Genomic DNA, 14,531 nt, shown 5'->3' on the forward strand with positions numbered 1-14,531 from the left:
TGGTTTCAAGAATCAACCACACATCAGGCCTCTCCCCTCTTCAGAACCTTTCACTTTATCTTTGTGACAACTCTGTCTATTCTATAACATAATGTTGGGTTGTATATACAGATCACACCAATCCTGGAAACCCCAGTTGGGAATATTGATAAGTGTGTGCAAATCAACACCTTGGAACTTTACATTAAGCCAGACCTGGCTTGCTTTATTGTTTCCTTGATGCTAATGTGGCTGACTCCTATTGTACCATTCCTGAGCATCTGCACTAGAATTCCTCAATGGCATCATCAACCATGTCTTCAATGAGTATTGCTTTATCTTATCTTTGTCTTATCACCTAGGAGACAAGCAAAAATGCTATGTGATGGGCAGAGCATCTGTGCCACATGAGACAGCCAATGGATGAAAAAGCATTGACAGTCCCTAGAGACCTGGTACTGATATTTCTTTCTACTCACAACTTCAAAACAGCAGGTGAGTCCCAGGGAGACAGAGACAGTGATACCCTCACTGGCATTTCCACAGACACTTGGGAATCATTGGCTCATAACCTTTCAAAGTGGAGGAGGAGCATCTGGGAAGGACCAGTGAGAGGAGTGTGCCAGCACACCAAAGCCCCAACTATTCCTTTCTGTGACCATCGCCTGCTCCAAGTGTAACAGAGCTTGTACCAGCTGTATCGATCTGTATAGCCACCTACAGCCTCACCCTGAGAGTGGAAGAGAACCATCCTTGTCTGCAAGGGACCTCTGATGACGATGACGGTACTGACATGTGGTCTTTCTGTGGTCACTGACAAGCTGTACATTATGGGAGAAAACAAAAAATGCTGGAAATCACAGCAGATGAGCTCTAATGAAGAGTCACCTACAGTTATCTCGATTCGAAACATTAACTTGCTGACATACAGCTAATCTTATTTCTTACGTTCTTCTACTCATTCTCAATTCAGTATGAGGGAGCCATACTTCCAAATTAAATGGGAGAAACATATACGTGTGTAAAAATGAAGTAATTCGGAGCTTCTAACAAAATGTCAACATTGGAAAAGATAAGTATATGATTTAATACATTTAAAACAGAATTTACAATATAAAGCAAACATCAATTAACATTATAAAATGAAACATTAACAAAGGGTGAACACTTTTCCATCAATTTAATCATATTATTCACTGATCAAATCATCAGGCCAGCTTTCAAAATGCACTGGCTTTATTCACTTTAATTCGTTTAGATTTAATCAAATCTAAAGACAATACAAATAAATCATTGCAAGAGTGCATAATGTCATGAGTTAACCATTCATGGTTTTATACATTCCACAATCATTCTTGACCAACATCTTTTCATTCAGACCTAATAAAAAGTGTTGAGCAATTTGTTTTTTAGTGCACAACATTCTTCCACACCTTTTACGAGATCTACAAAATCAAGAATGGGAAGTTTGGTTAATCTTCCCTTTCTAATTTGTGGTACTGTGGTTGTGTTAAGATCAGAAAATGGTTGACACATACCAGAAATCAAACTTTGGTCTTCCCTGAATTGTATGGCTTAGACACTCATGAGGTTATCTTGCTCAACCAATAATTAAAGAAAGAAAAATGATGTCACATCTTTGTACAGTTGCAATGAGTTTGCAACTTTTACATTTATAAATGATTTATACATCTTTCCATTGTAATTCTATTATTGTACAGAACAAAAGGCTTTAAGTGCATTACTTATGGAGATCATCCTTTTTCATCTTCAGGTCCTCTAGAGTTTTGTATCCTTTTGCTGAAAACCGATTCTTCTCCATCCTTTACCAGAAATGTGAAATATGGTTAGTAATTACATTTATAAATAGAAGACCTTTTGCAATGCAACAGGTATGTTACCTTAGGGATGACATTCCATGGAGATTTTCTCCCACCATATCTTTGAGAGGTACTAGCAAATAGGCTGTGATCTATCAAGCCAACCTATCAAGATCCCCTGATTGGAATCTGGTTTCTAGTAATGACATCTGATAGGCCCACAGCAGTAGGTAATCAGCTGGGACCACAGCAGTAGGTAATCAGCTGGGATCACAGCAGTAGGTAATCAGCTGGGATCATAGCAGTACGTAATCAGCTGGGATCACAGCAGTAGGTAATCAGCTGGGACCACAACAGTAGGTAATCAGCTGGGATCACAGCAGTAGGTAATCAGCTGGGACCACAGCAGTAGGTAATCAGCTGGGACCACAGCAGTAGGTAATCAGCTGGGATCACAGAAGTAGGTACTCAGCTGGGACCACAGCAGTAGGTAATCAGCTGGGACCACAACAGTAGGTAATCAGCTGGGATCACAGAAGTAGGTACTCAGCTGGGACCACAGCAGTAGGTAATCAGCTGGGACCACAACAGTAGGTAATCAGCTGGGATCACAGAAGTAGGTACTCAGCTGGGACCACAGCAGTAGGTAATCAGCTGGGACCACAACAGTAGGTAATCAGCTGGGATCACAGAAGTAGGTACTCAGCTGGGACCACAGCAGTAGGTAATCAGCTGGGACCACAACAGTAGGTAATCAGCTGGGATCACAGAAGTAGGTACTCAGCTGGGACCACAGCAGTAGGTAATCAGCTGGGACCACAACAGTAGGTAATCAGCTGGGATCACAGAAGTAGGTACTCAGCTGGGACCACAGCAGTAGGTAATCAGCTGGGACCACAACAGTAGGTAATCAGCTGGGATCACAGAAGTAGGTACTCAGCTGGGACCACAGCAGTAGGTAATCAGCTGGGACCACAACAGTAGGTAATCAGCTGGGATCACAGAAGTAGGTACTCAGCTGGGACCACAGCAGTAGGTAATCAGCTGGGACCACAACAGTAGGTAATCAGCTGGGATCACAGAAGTAGGTACTCAGCTGGGACCACAGCAGTAGGTAAAGCTGGGATCACAACAGTCCCTGATTAGAATCTGGTTTCTAGTAATGACATCTGATAGGCCCACAGCAGTAGGTAATCAGCTGGGACCACAGCAGTAGGTAATCAGCTGGGATCACAGCAGTAGGTAATCAGCTGGGATCACAACAGTAGGTAATCAGCTGGGACCACAGCAGTAGGTAATCAGCTGGGACCACAGCAGTAGGTAATCAGCTGGGATCACAGCAGTAGGTACTCAATATGATTCAATATGACCAAAAAGAGTATAATTTACTTATGTCAAAAATAAAAGAGAAGCTATCTCTCTCAGTGGACACTACATAACAGAGTTCTCATACAATTGGATTTTGACTGTAGCCATACATCAGGAAGGGCTTTTGCCCAAAACATCGATTATCTTGCTCCTTGGACGCTGCCTGACCTGTTGTGCTTTTCCAGCACCACTCTAATCTTGATTCTAATCTCCAGCATCTGCAGTACCCACTTCTGCCTATACATTTCAATTGGAAAATACTTGGCAAATGGAGCTATTAATTTTGTCTTTCATTAATAATGAGATGACATCTCACCTTATGGTCTTTAGTTTGGCACAACCCACAATGAAATCAGAAAAGCGTTGAACCGATTTGTCTGTAAATTTGTTATGACTTAAATCAAGTTCCACCAGTTGATTTGATTTTGCAAATGTGGCTTTGAGATCAATTGACCAGGCATCTGTGAGACCAGTTTTCGATAATCTAAGAGGACCAGAAATGCAAATATGACAGAAATAATTTCCAAACTTCTAACGAGAAAGGGCAGAATGATATCTAGATTTGATATTATAAGGTGTGAAATATGAAATTCTCATATGAACTTATTTGTTTCCAATGTTTGCAAACGTGTCAACACACTTGTTTTGATCGACTTAAATAGTGATTTTTATACTTAAAGTAAAAGTTGACAGCATATTTCTCTGATATGAACCTTGAACCAGCTGAACATTGTACATCCTAGAGGTTTGTGTCAGCAGGAATCTGTAGGTGAACTTTGTAAAAATTGAACAAAGACTTTCTAGAGAGGCCTTGAAATTGTGTGAGATTTAGAGACGGAGGTGACAGACTGATGAGAATGTACCAGGCTGTGATGGTACTTGACTGGGTGAAGTAGATATCTACATTAACCTATGATCTAGAGTAGATATAAATGCTTGTATGAACCAAGATTGGAATTTGATTAATGACGATACATATGTGAGTGTAATGATATAACTGAATTTCTCCCTATCTGAGTTTTATCCCAGTCTTACTGGAGAGATACTTTTGCTATGCCTGCTTGAATACGTGGAGAGAAAATGGTCTGCAAAGAGAAAAAGATTAGTTCAGCCAAATGTAGGTCCCATACTTTCAGAAAACTAGTGAGTAAAGAGACCAGCGAACAATTAAGGACATATTTTTGGTTGTGTCTTTTCAAAGAAGGTCAATAATAACATCCCAAATATATTCGGGAACTCAGGGTCCAGTTAAAAAAAGGGTGCACAGTGCAAACTGGGAACTGGAGACTGATTAGCCTGATGTGGAAAGTGGAGAAAGTTTTAGAATCCATTAGAAACGATTTAATAGTACAGCTTTTGGGAAGCTGTGACAAGTTTGGACAGAGTCAACATGAATTTATGAAAGGGTAATCATGCTTAACAAATCTACTGGAACTAACAGTCAGAGGGAAATTGAGAAACAAATTTGGAAGGAGATTTCAGTTATCTGTAAGAATAATAGGGTGGTTGTGGTGGGGGATTTTAACTTTCCAAACATAGACTGGGACTGGCATAATTGTAAGGGTTTAGATGGAGAGGAATTTGTTAAGTGTGTACAAAGAAAGTTTCTGATTCAGTGTGTGAATGTACCTACTAGAGAAGGTGCAAAACTTGACCTACTCTTGGGAAATAAGGCAGGGCAGGTGACTGAGGTGTCAGTGGGGGAGCACTTTGGGGCCAGCGACCATAATTCTATTAGATTTAAAATAGTGATGGAAAAGGATAGACAGGATCTAAAAGTTGAATTCTAATTTAGAGGAAGGCTAAATTTGATGGGATTAGGCAAGAACTTTCAAAAGCTGATTGGGGGCAGATGTTCGCAGGTAAAGGAACAGCTGGAAAACGGGAAGTCCTCAGAAATGCGATAACGAGAATCCAGAGACAGTATATTCCCATTAGGGTGAGAAGAAAGGCTGGTAGGTATAGGGAATGCTGGATGACTAGAGGAATTGAGGGTTTGGTTAAGAAAAAGAAGGAAGAATATGTCAGATATAGACAGGAGAGATCGAGTGAATCTTTAGAAGAATATAAAGGCAGTAGGAGAATACATTAAAGGGAAATCAGGAGGGCAAAAAGGGGACATGAAATAGCTTTGGCAAATAGCTTTAAGGAAGATCCAAAGGATTTTTATAAATACATTAAGGACAAAAAGGTGACGAGTGAGAGAATAGGACCCCTCAACGATTAGCAAGGCAGCCCATGTGTGGAGCCACAGGAGATAGGGGAGATATTAAGCTAGTTATTTGCATCAGTGTTTGCATCACTGTGGAGAAAGACATGAAACATATAGAATGTGGGGAAATAGATGGTGACATCTTGAAAAATGTCCATATTACAGAGGAGATGCTGGATGTCTTAAAACTCATAAAAATGGATAAATCCCTAGGACTTGATCAAGTGTACCCGAGAACTCTGTACGAAGCTAGAGAAGTGATTGCTGGGCCTCTTGCTGAGATATTTGTATCATCGATAGTCCCAGGTGAGGTGCCGGAAGACTGGAGTTTGGCTAATGTGGTGCCACTGTTTAGGAAGGGTGGTAAGGACAAGCCAGGGAAATATAGACTGGTGAGCCTGACCTCGGTGGAGGGCAAGATGTTGGAGGGAATCCTGAGGGACAGGATGTACATGCATTTGGAAAAGCAAGGACTGATTCGGGATAGTCGACATGGCTTTATGCGTGGGAAATCATGTCTCACAAACTTGTTGGAGTTTTTTGAAGAAGTAGCAAAGAGGATTGATGAGGGCAAAGCAGTAGATGTGATCTATGTCGACTTCAGTAAGGCGTTCGACAAGGTTCCCCATGGGAGACTGATTAGTAAGGTTAGATCTCATGGAATACAGGGAGAACTGGTCATTTGGATACAGAACTGGCTCAAAGGTAGAAGACAGAGGGTGGTGGTGGAGGTTATTTTTCAGACTGGAGGCTATGACCAGTGGAGTGCCACAAGGATCGGTGCTGGGTCCACTACATTTTGTCATTTATATAAGTGATTTGAATGTGAATACAGGAGGTATAGTTAGTAAATTTGCAGATGACAGCAAAATTGGAGGTGTAGTGGATAGCGAAGAAAGTTACCTCAGAGTACAATGGAATCTTGACCAGATGGGCCAAGGGGCTGAGGAATGGCACATGGAGTTTAATTTAGATAAACGCAAGGTGCTGCATTTTGGAAAAGCAAATCAGAGCAGGATTTATACACTTAATGGTAAGGTCTGGGGGTGTCTTGCTGAGCAAAGAAACCTTTGAGTGCAGGTTCATTGTTCCTTGAAAGTAGAGTCGCAGGTAGATAGGATAGCGAAGAAGGTGATTGGTATGCTTTCCTTTATTGATCAGAGTATTGAGTATAGGAGTTGGGAGATCATGTTGTGGCTGTACAGGATATTGTTTAGGCCACTTTTGGAATATCGCATGCAATCCTGGTCTCCTTCCTATCTGAAGGATGTTGTGAAACTTGAAAGGGTTCATAAAAGATTTACAAGGATGTTGCCAGGGTTGGAGAATTTGAGCTATACAGACAGGCTGAATAGGCTGGGGCTGTTTTCCCTGGAGTGTCGGAGGCTGAGGGGAGACCTTATAGAGGTTTATAAAATCATGAGGGGTGTGGATTGGATAAATAGACAAAGTCTATTCCCTGGGTTGGGGGAGTCTAGAACTAGACGGTTATAAGTTTAGGGTGAGAGGGGAAAGATATAAAAGGGATCTAAGGGGCAATGTTTTCACACAGAGGGTGGTGCGTGTAAGGAATGAGCTGCCAGAAGAAGTGGTAGATAGAGGCTGGTACAATTACAGCATTTAAAAGGCATCTGGATGGGTATATGAATAGGAAGTGTTTAGAGGGATATGGGCCAAGTGCTGCCAAATGGGACTAGATTAGGTTAGGATATCACGTTCGGCATGGACGGTTTGGACCAAAGGGTCTGTTTCCCTGCTGTTCATCTATGACTTTATGACTCCATATGTGATTTATTTGGACTTTCAGAAGGCTTTTAATAAGTTCCCACAGAAGAGATTAGCATGTCAAAGTGTACTGGCATGATAAAGAGTAGCAATAAATGAAGCTTTTTCCGAGTGGCAAGCAATGACTGGAAGGGTAGTGCATGGATCAGTGCATGGATCCCAGCTCGTCACAATATATATTAATGATATAGATGAGGGAACTAAATGTAATATCTCCAAGCTTGCAGATGACACAAAGCTGAGTGGGAGGGTGAACTTTGAGGAGGATTCAAAGTTGTTTCATTGTGATTTGGACAAATTGAATGAGTCGGAAAATGCATGGCAGGTGAACTGTATTGTGGATAAGTGTGAGGTTATCCACTTTGGTGGCAAAAACGGGAATCCAGATTATTGTCTGACTGGTGATCAACTGAGAAAAAGAGAGCTGCAGTGAAACCTGTGTGTCCTTGTACTCCGCTATGGTGCTATCAGCGATGAAGATGGCAATGGTATCCTCGCCTTCATAGTGAGAGGATTTGAGTGTAGGAGCAGGGATGTCTTGATGCAATTATACAGGTCCTTGGTGAGATTATACCTGGCGTATTGTGTGCCATTTTGGTCTCCTTGTGGAGCCATGGAGTCATACAGCATGGAAACAGACCCTTCAGTTCCAACTAGTCGATGCTGACCATGTTCCCAAACTAAACTAGTCCCACTTGCTGCATTTAGCCCACATCCTTCAAAATATTTCCTATTCATGTACTTATCCAAATGTCTTTTAAATGTTTTAACTGTACCTGCATCCACCACTTCCTCTGGCAGGTCATTCCATGCATGCACCACTCTGTGTAAAAAAGCTGACCCTCATGTCCTTTTTAAAATTTTCTCCTCTCACCTTAAAAATTTACCCCTAGTTTTGAACTCTCCTACCCCAAACAAAAAACCTTTGCTACTCACCTTTTCCATGCCCCTCATATTTTTATAAACTTCTATAAGGTCACCCTCAACCTCCTACGTTTCCAGTGAAAGAAGTCCTCGCCTATTTTGTACAACTCAAATCATTCCCGGCAACAACATGATAAATCTTTTATATAACCTCTTCAATTTAATAATATCCTTCCTCACAGGGTGACCGGAACTGGACACAGTACTCCAGAACAGGCCTAACCAACATCCTGTACAACTTCAACATGACTTATCAACTCCTATACTCATAGGTCTGAGAAATGAAGGCAAGTGTGCTCAACTCCTTCTTAACCACCCTGTCCACCTGTGATACACATTTCAAAGAATTACACACCGGAACCCTTAGGTCACTCTGTACTTTGCTGCCTCCAATTAGAAGGATGTTGTGAAACTTGAAAGGGTTCAGAAAAGATTTATAAGGATTTAGTAACACCACGGTTGGAGGATTTGAGCTATATAGAGAGGATGAACAGGCTGGGGCTGTTTTCCCTGGAGCATCAGTGGTTGAGGGGTGACTTTATTGAGGTATAAAATCATGAGGGGCATGGATAGGGTAAATACAAAAGGTCTTTATCCTGGGATGGGCCTTTCTCTGGGGTAGGGGAGTCCAGAACTAGAGGGGATAGGTTCAGGGTGAGAGAGGAAAGATACAAAAGAGTCCTAAGGGGCAACCTTTTCATGCTGAGGGTGGGGCATGTATAGAATGAAGTGCCAGAGGAAGTGATGGATGCTGGTACAATTACAACATTTAAAAGGTATCTGGATGAGTGTATGAATAGGAAGAGTTTAAAGATAGATGGCCAGGTGCTGGCAAATGGGACTAAATTAGGTTGGGATATCTGGTCAGTATGGATGAGTTGGACCGAAGGGTCTGTTTTCATACTGCATATCTCTATGACTCTCTGACTCTACCCAGGGTTCTACCATTAATTGTATTAGTCTTGCCCTTGTTTGTTCCACCAAAATGCAATACTTCTTTTTTATCCAAATTATCTGAGAAAGGATGCTGTGTCTATGGAGGGAATGTGATGAATCTGATTCTTGAAATGCCAGGACTGATGTGTGAAGAGAGACTAGATTGGTTATGACTATATTTACTCGTATTTAGAAGAACAAGGGGAGATATCACAGAAATATATATAAATCTAACAGGACTAGACAGGGTATATGCAGGAAGTATATTCCTGGTGACTGGGGAGTCCAGAACCAAGGGTCACAGTTGAAGGATACGAGTTAGGCCGTTTAGGAGTGAGATGAGGAGAAGCCTTTGTACCCAGAGAGTGGTGAGCCTGTGGAATTCTCTGTTACAGATAGTGGTTGAGACCAAAATATTGAATGTTTTCTAAAAGAAGTTAGATATAGTTCTTAGGACTAAAGGGATTGAAGGCTGTGGGGAGAAAGCAGGAACAGTTGGAAGATCAGGCATAATCACATGGAATGCAAAACCGGGTCAAAGGGCCAAAAGGCCTTGCCTGCTCGTATTTTTTATGTTGCTATGAATAATGAAACTTGAAAGGGTTAGAAAAGATTTACAAGAATGTTGCCAGGGTTGGAGGATTTGAGCTATAGGGAGAGGCTGAACAGGCTGGGGCTTTTTTCCCTGGAGTGTCGGAGGCTGAGGGGTGACCTTATAGAGGTTTACAAAATTATGAGGGGCATGGATAGGATAAATAGATAAAGTCTTTTCCCTGGGGTTGGGGAGTCCAGAAACTTCATTCCTGAAGAAGGGCCTGTGCCCGAAACGTCGAATCTCCTGTTCCCTGGATGCTGTCTGACCTGCTGTGCTGTTCCAGCAATAAAGTTTCAACTTTGATCTCCAGCATCTGCAGACCTCACTTTCTCCTCGAAGAGTCCAGAAATTAGAGGGCATAGATTTAGGGTGAGAGGGGAAAGATATAAAAGAGACCTAAAGGGCAACCTTTTCACACAGAGGGTGGTATGTGTATTGAATGAACTGCCAGAGGAAGTGCTGGATGCTGGTACAATTGCAACATTTAAGAGGCATTTGGATGGGTATATGAATAGGAAGGGTTTGGAGGGATATGGGCTGGGTGCTGGCAAGTGGGACTAGGTTAGGTTGGGATATCTGGTCGGCATGGATGGGTTGGACCGAAGGGTCTGTTTCCATGCTGTACATCTCTATGACTCTAAATGATCATAAAGTTGTAACATTTCTCTGGTAGCTAATTATTTGAAGTTGCCACAACAGATTAAAACATGGGTTAATGGGTCTTAAAAATTCTAAGCAGAAGAAATTTATATGATCACATTAACAGGTCCACTATTAGCATGACAGAGTGTGATTTGAGCACACGGGTGGCACGGTGGCACAGTGGTTAGCACTGCTGCCTCACAGCGCCAGAGACCCGGGTTCAATTCCCGCCTCAGGCGACTGACTGTGTGGTGTGTGCACGTTCCCCCCGGGTCTGGGGGGGTTTCCTCCGGGTGCTCCGGTTTCCTCCCACGGGCCAAAGCTGACTTGTTGGGCCGAAGGGCCTGTTTCCACACTGTAATCTAATCTAATCTAATCTAATCACATTGGTTTTCAAAGTGCAGTAAAAGCAGAAGACAAATATCAGCCATCAGTTAACATCAAAGTATCTGCATGCTACCAAGTTTTCATATCTAAGGTTTAGCTTCAGAGCAAACCAAGGCTGGTTAAATGAAAATCTTCTCTGTTAATTGGAGTTTTATGTGATATTAATTTGGACATTCATCTGAGCATACCTGCCAATCAGCTCAACATTCATTTCATTCATGGATTAATGGTGCTGGAAGAGCACAGCAGTTCAGGCAGCATCCGAGGAGCAGTAAAATCGACGTTTCAGGCAAAAGCCCTTCATCAGGAATAAAGGCAGAGAGCCTGAAGGGTGGAGAAATAAGCTAGAGGAGGGTGGGGGTGGGGAGAAAGTAGCATAGAGTACAATAGGTGAGTGGAGGAGGGGATGAAAGTGATAGGTCAAGGAGGAGGGTGGAGTGGATAGATGGAAAAGAAGATAGGCAAGTAGGAAGCAAATGTGGCTGTGGTAGCGAGTTTGTTTCAGGACATAGTTGAAGAGCTTCAGGGCAGAGGAAATGACCTGGGAGTTGCAGTGGGAGAGGGACTCACATAAATTAGAATTCTCTCTCACAGAGAGTGGCTGATATTTGAAATGATAATCACAATACTATTTCAGGAGGGTATTAGTCATTTTTATTCTTGTTTTATTGATTTGTGTGGTGTTGTATCGGGAAATAGGGCAACAGACAATATTTTAACATGTGGCATATTATTTTCTTTCCATTACTGTGAAACTTTACAGTAACAGGTGTAAACATTGAATACCAGATACTGTAGTGGGATCAATGTCTCATTCGGTTTATTCCCTGTATGGAAAAATTTCAATATATGTGAGCAATACAGTTCAGTGTGAATTATAGGGATTGTTCAAGCATAAAAGATTACACCTCTTATATACATACCCAAGCCTTTGCAATTGACATTGTGAATCCTTCAGTGAAGACAGCAGCTCAGTCACTCCATCATTGCCCAATTCATTCATGCTCACATCCAGTTCTGTCAAGGTCTTGATGTTGAACACAGAAGCAAGTTTCACACAACATTCACTTGTTAATTTAGCATTTGTCACCCTGTGAAAATAATGGATTAGAAACGTAAGATTTCGAAATTAGCCACAAGAGATGTTGAAGCTGAACTTCTTCTTCAGCTCCTCTTTGGCAAATGACAGTATCAATATGTTTCACTAAAATAGCAATATTTCTACTGTAAATAAGTCTAAATTCTGCTTCTTTCATAAGATGGCTTTTTACTAAAATATAAACAGGAGGAACCATGAAGTATTTTCAATCTGAGGGGACAGTGCAGACATGACTTCTACAGACATAGCAACTCCACAGTGACTTCAACACAGTTTCTTGGGCTGGGTTAACTATGTAAAGCTTCATTTCTGGACAGCAAAGTGGGTGTCTGTCAGGGAGGAACTGATATGACAATGTTAGAGGTGACTCACCTTGAATTTTCTATCCAGTCATTTGGCAGAACTTTCATCTCATGAATGGCTGGGGCATTCCTAACTTCAAAAGGAATTACAATATGACGACACTGCTCCCCTCAACATATGCTGCCACCTCTCTCCTGATCGTTCCTGTATTAATTCATTGCAGTTGTGGAAAGATCATTGTGTTCCCAACTTCTGTCAGTTACAGGTAGTGAAGTGGTATTGGCTCAGGCAACCAACTCCCTTACAATATGTGGAGGCCCTTGCTGCTACATTTTCCTTTGTTTTAATACTGCAATGCCAATTTCAAGAGGCATGTAGCAGCAAAATAGAGCTTCACAACATGATGCATTTCCAGGTACTTACTTCAATGATTGCATTTTACAGCCTGGCTCTGTCAGAATGTCACACAATTCAGTCATTCCATCATTTTGTAGATTGTTAGAGCCAATGTCCAGCTCTGTCAGTGTCTGATTTCCTTTCAGGGATTTGATGAGCTTAGCACAACCAACTTGTGTGAATGAATTCTTTGCCAATCTGTAAAATACAAACAAAATGTTGTCAGCTTGAAATGAATCATGTACATTGGGAAAGTAAATTAGAAGTTATCGAAAAATAATTCAATGAAAAATAATTCACAACTTAAGCTTTAGAAAAACAGGCACGGCCTGTGAATTGTCAGACTGCACAAATGTGGGGATTTAGACAAGGACACACATTTATTATATATACACAGATCACAAGATTTTTCTTCTGAATGTAGGTAGCTACAAAGCAAACTTACCCTAGACTCTGTAATTTACAATTTTGGCTTTCCAGTATATCACAGATTATTCCAGCTCCAGAAGCATCCTCATAGGTGCCCATTATTCCGAACTCAAATGCAAATATAGAATTTAACCTTAACAGAATACAAATAAGTTTGAAAATAAGGTGCATTACTTCGACTTTTGTGATTGATTATTTTGATTCACAACATTTGTTTAATGCTGTGAATAAAATGGCATTTAATTTAAATGAATTATGAGCATTCATTCACCGAATATATTACAGTGGGATAGCTACTTTGTGTTCTACCTTGTTTGAGCTATCAGGGGACAACTTTCAGCTAACAATCTTCCAATGTTGGTGGCGAAGATGTGGTCTTGAGCTGAAATGCCTGGTTAGCTATTTTGGTAAAGGAGTTAAAGCTGCTGTGAGGAATAGCTGCCTGGTGATTCACTAAACGAATAATTGTCACTGCTAAGGCTCAGTCAAGAGACTGAACAATATCTTAAGGGATTTTGTATAATTGAATACCGTCTCCTAACAGTGGTGACCTGTTTAGGAACATGTATTTTGTTGATAGTGATTTCAAGGATACTCATTATTTTTAAATTATTGTTGCTGGAGAAGTGAAAAGGAGTGGTGGTACACAATGAAAGACTTTGTAAAATGCATTCATAAGATGTAAGCAGCACTGAATAGGCCAACATTTATTTCTGATCTTTATTTGAGTTTGAGAAGGGACTAGTGAGCCACCTCCTTGAGTCATTGCAAATCGATGCAACACCTTGCCAAAACTTCAGCATCACTTCAGTAACATTTATTGTGGTAATTCTCTCTGGGCTTCACCAAAAAGAATGTACATCATGTTATTCAAGACGTTTCGATTCACAAAGAGAAAAGGAGTGCCTGGTTGTGGGCTTCTATGTTGGATGACTCCCTCAGTCTGAAGAGGAATAGAAGACCAGGCAGAGCTACAGGAAAAAACACAAGCGGAGGAGAGTGAGGTAGTACTCTTCTCTCTGATATGTACATCTTTTCCATCCTCTTTTGATCCGACAGGGCCCCCAGTGCCTCATCCCTGCACACTGTCCTTGGGGTCCCTATACAATCCGTAGTGTGAGCCAGAACACTCCACACATTGGGCTGGATTTTATGTTGCTCAGGTGGACATATATTCAGTAGGGGCATGAGAGTGCATGAAAAATAGTGTGTCACCTTCCTGCAAACCCCCATAATACACTAGGAATGTGTGTGCTGAAATCAGCTGACTGACCACTACAGTAGACCAGGTAATTAAAGTTCATTTAAGCTTGTTATTGTGCCCATTCACCTGGATAATAACCCACTGACCACACAGCTGCCATCATTGCTTTTTTGCCAATCACCTCAAACGGATGCTCTCTGATTCTTGATACTTTTGACAATGGAGATGTCTTCCACTTTCAACTCTGTCTGGATCTCTCATGATTTTGATCACTCCAACAGATGTCCACCCAACTTCCTCTTCTCTAAATAGAATGAACACAATCTCTCCAATTCAACCAACCTTGTAACTAAAGTTCCTGTTCCTTGAGGCTGCAAACATGTTACAATCGGAGTTCAGACATGTACAAAAGAGCTAAATTCCAGAGGAGATGTGAGAATGTCTGACCTTGC

At 41.4% G+C, this 14,531-nt stretch overlaps 1 protein-coding gene across 1 annotated transcript in view; it reads right to left on the bottom strand.

The window, feature by feature from the left end:
* Nucleotides 1–1,143: 1,143 nt before the first annotated feature.
* LOC122556325 (NACHT, LRR and PYD domains-containing protein 3-like) overlaps nucleotides 1,144–14,531 on the bottom strand; it is a 36,509-nt gene continuing 23,121 nt past the window's right edge. The window contains exons 9-13 of the mRNA XM_043702950.1: nucleotides 12,892–13,008; nucleotides 12,474–12,644; nucleotides 11,572–11,739; nucleotides 3,484–3,651; nucleotides 1,144–1,802 (exon numbers count right to left, since the gene is read on the bottom strand). Coding sequence (XP_043558885.1) covers nucleotides 1,721–1,802; nucleotides 3,484–3,651; nucleotides 11,572–11,739; nucleotides 12,474–12,644; nucleotides 12,892–13,008 — 706 coding nt within the window. The 3' untranslated portion in view covers nucleotides 1,144–1,720. The remainder of the gene's footprint in view (nucleotides 1,803–3,483; nucleotides 3,652–11,571; nucleotides 11,740–12,473; nucleotides 12,645–12,891; nucleotides 13,009–14,531) is intronic.

This window comes from Chiloscyllium plagiosum, chromosome 13 (genome assembly GCF_004010195.1).
Source record: "Chiloscyllium plagiosum isolate BGI_BamShark_2017 chromosome 13, ASM401019v2, whole genome shotgun sequence".
Classification (NCBI taxonomy): Eukaryota; Metazoa; Chordata; class Chondrichthyes; order Orectolobiformes; family Hemiscylliidae; genus Chiloscyllium; species Chiloscyllium plagiosum.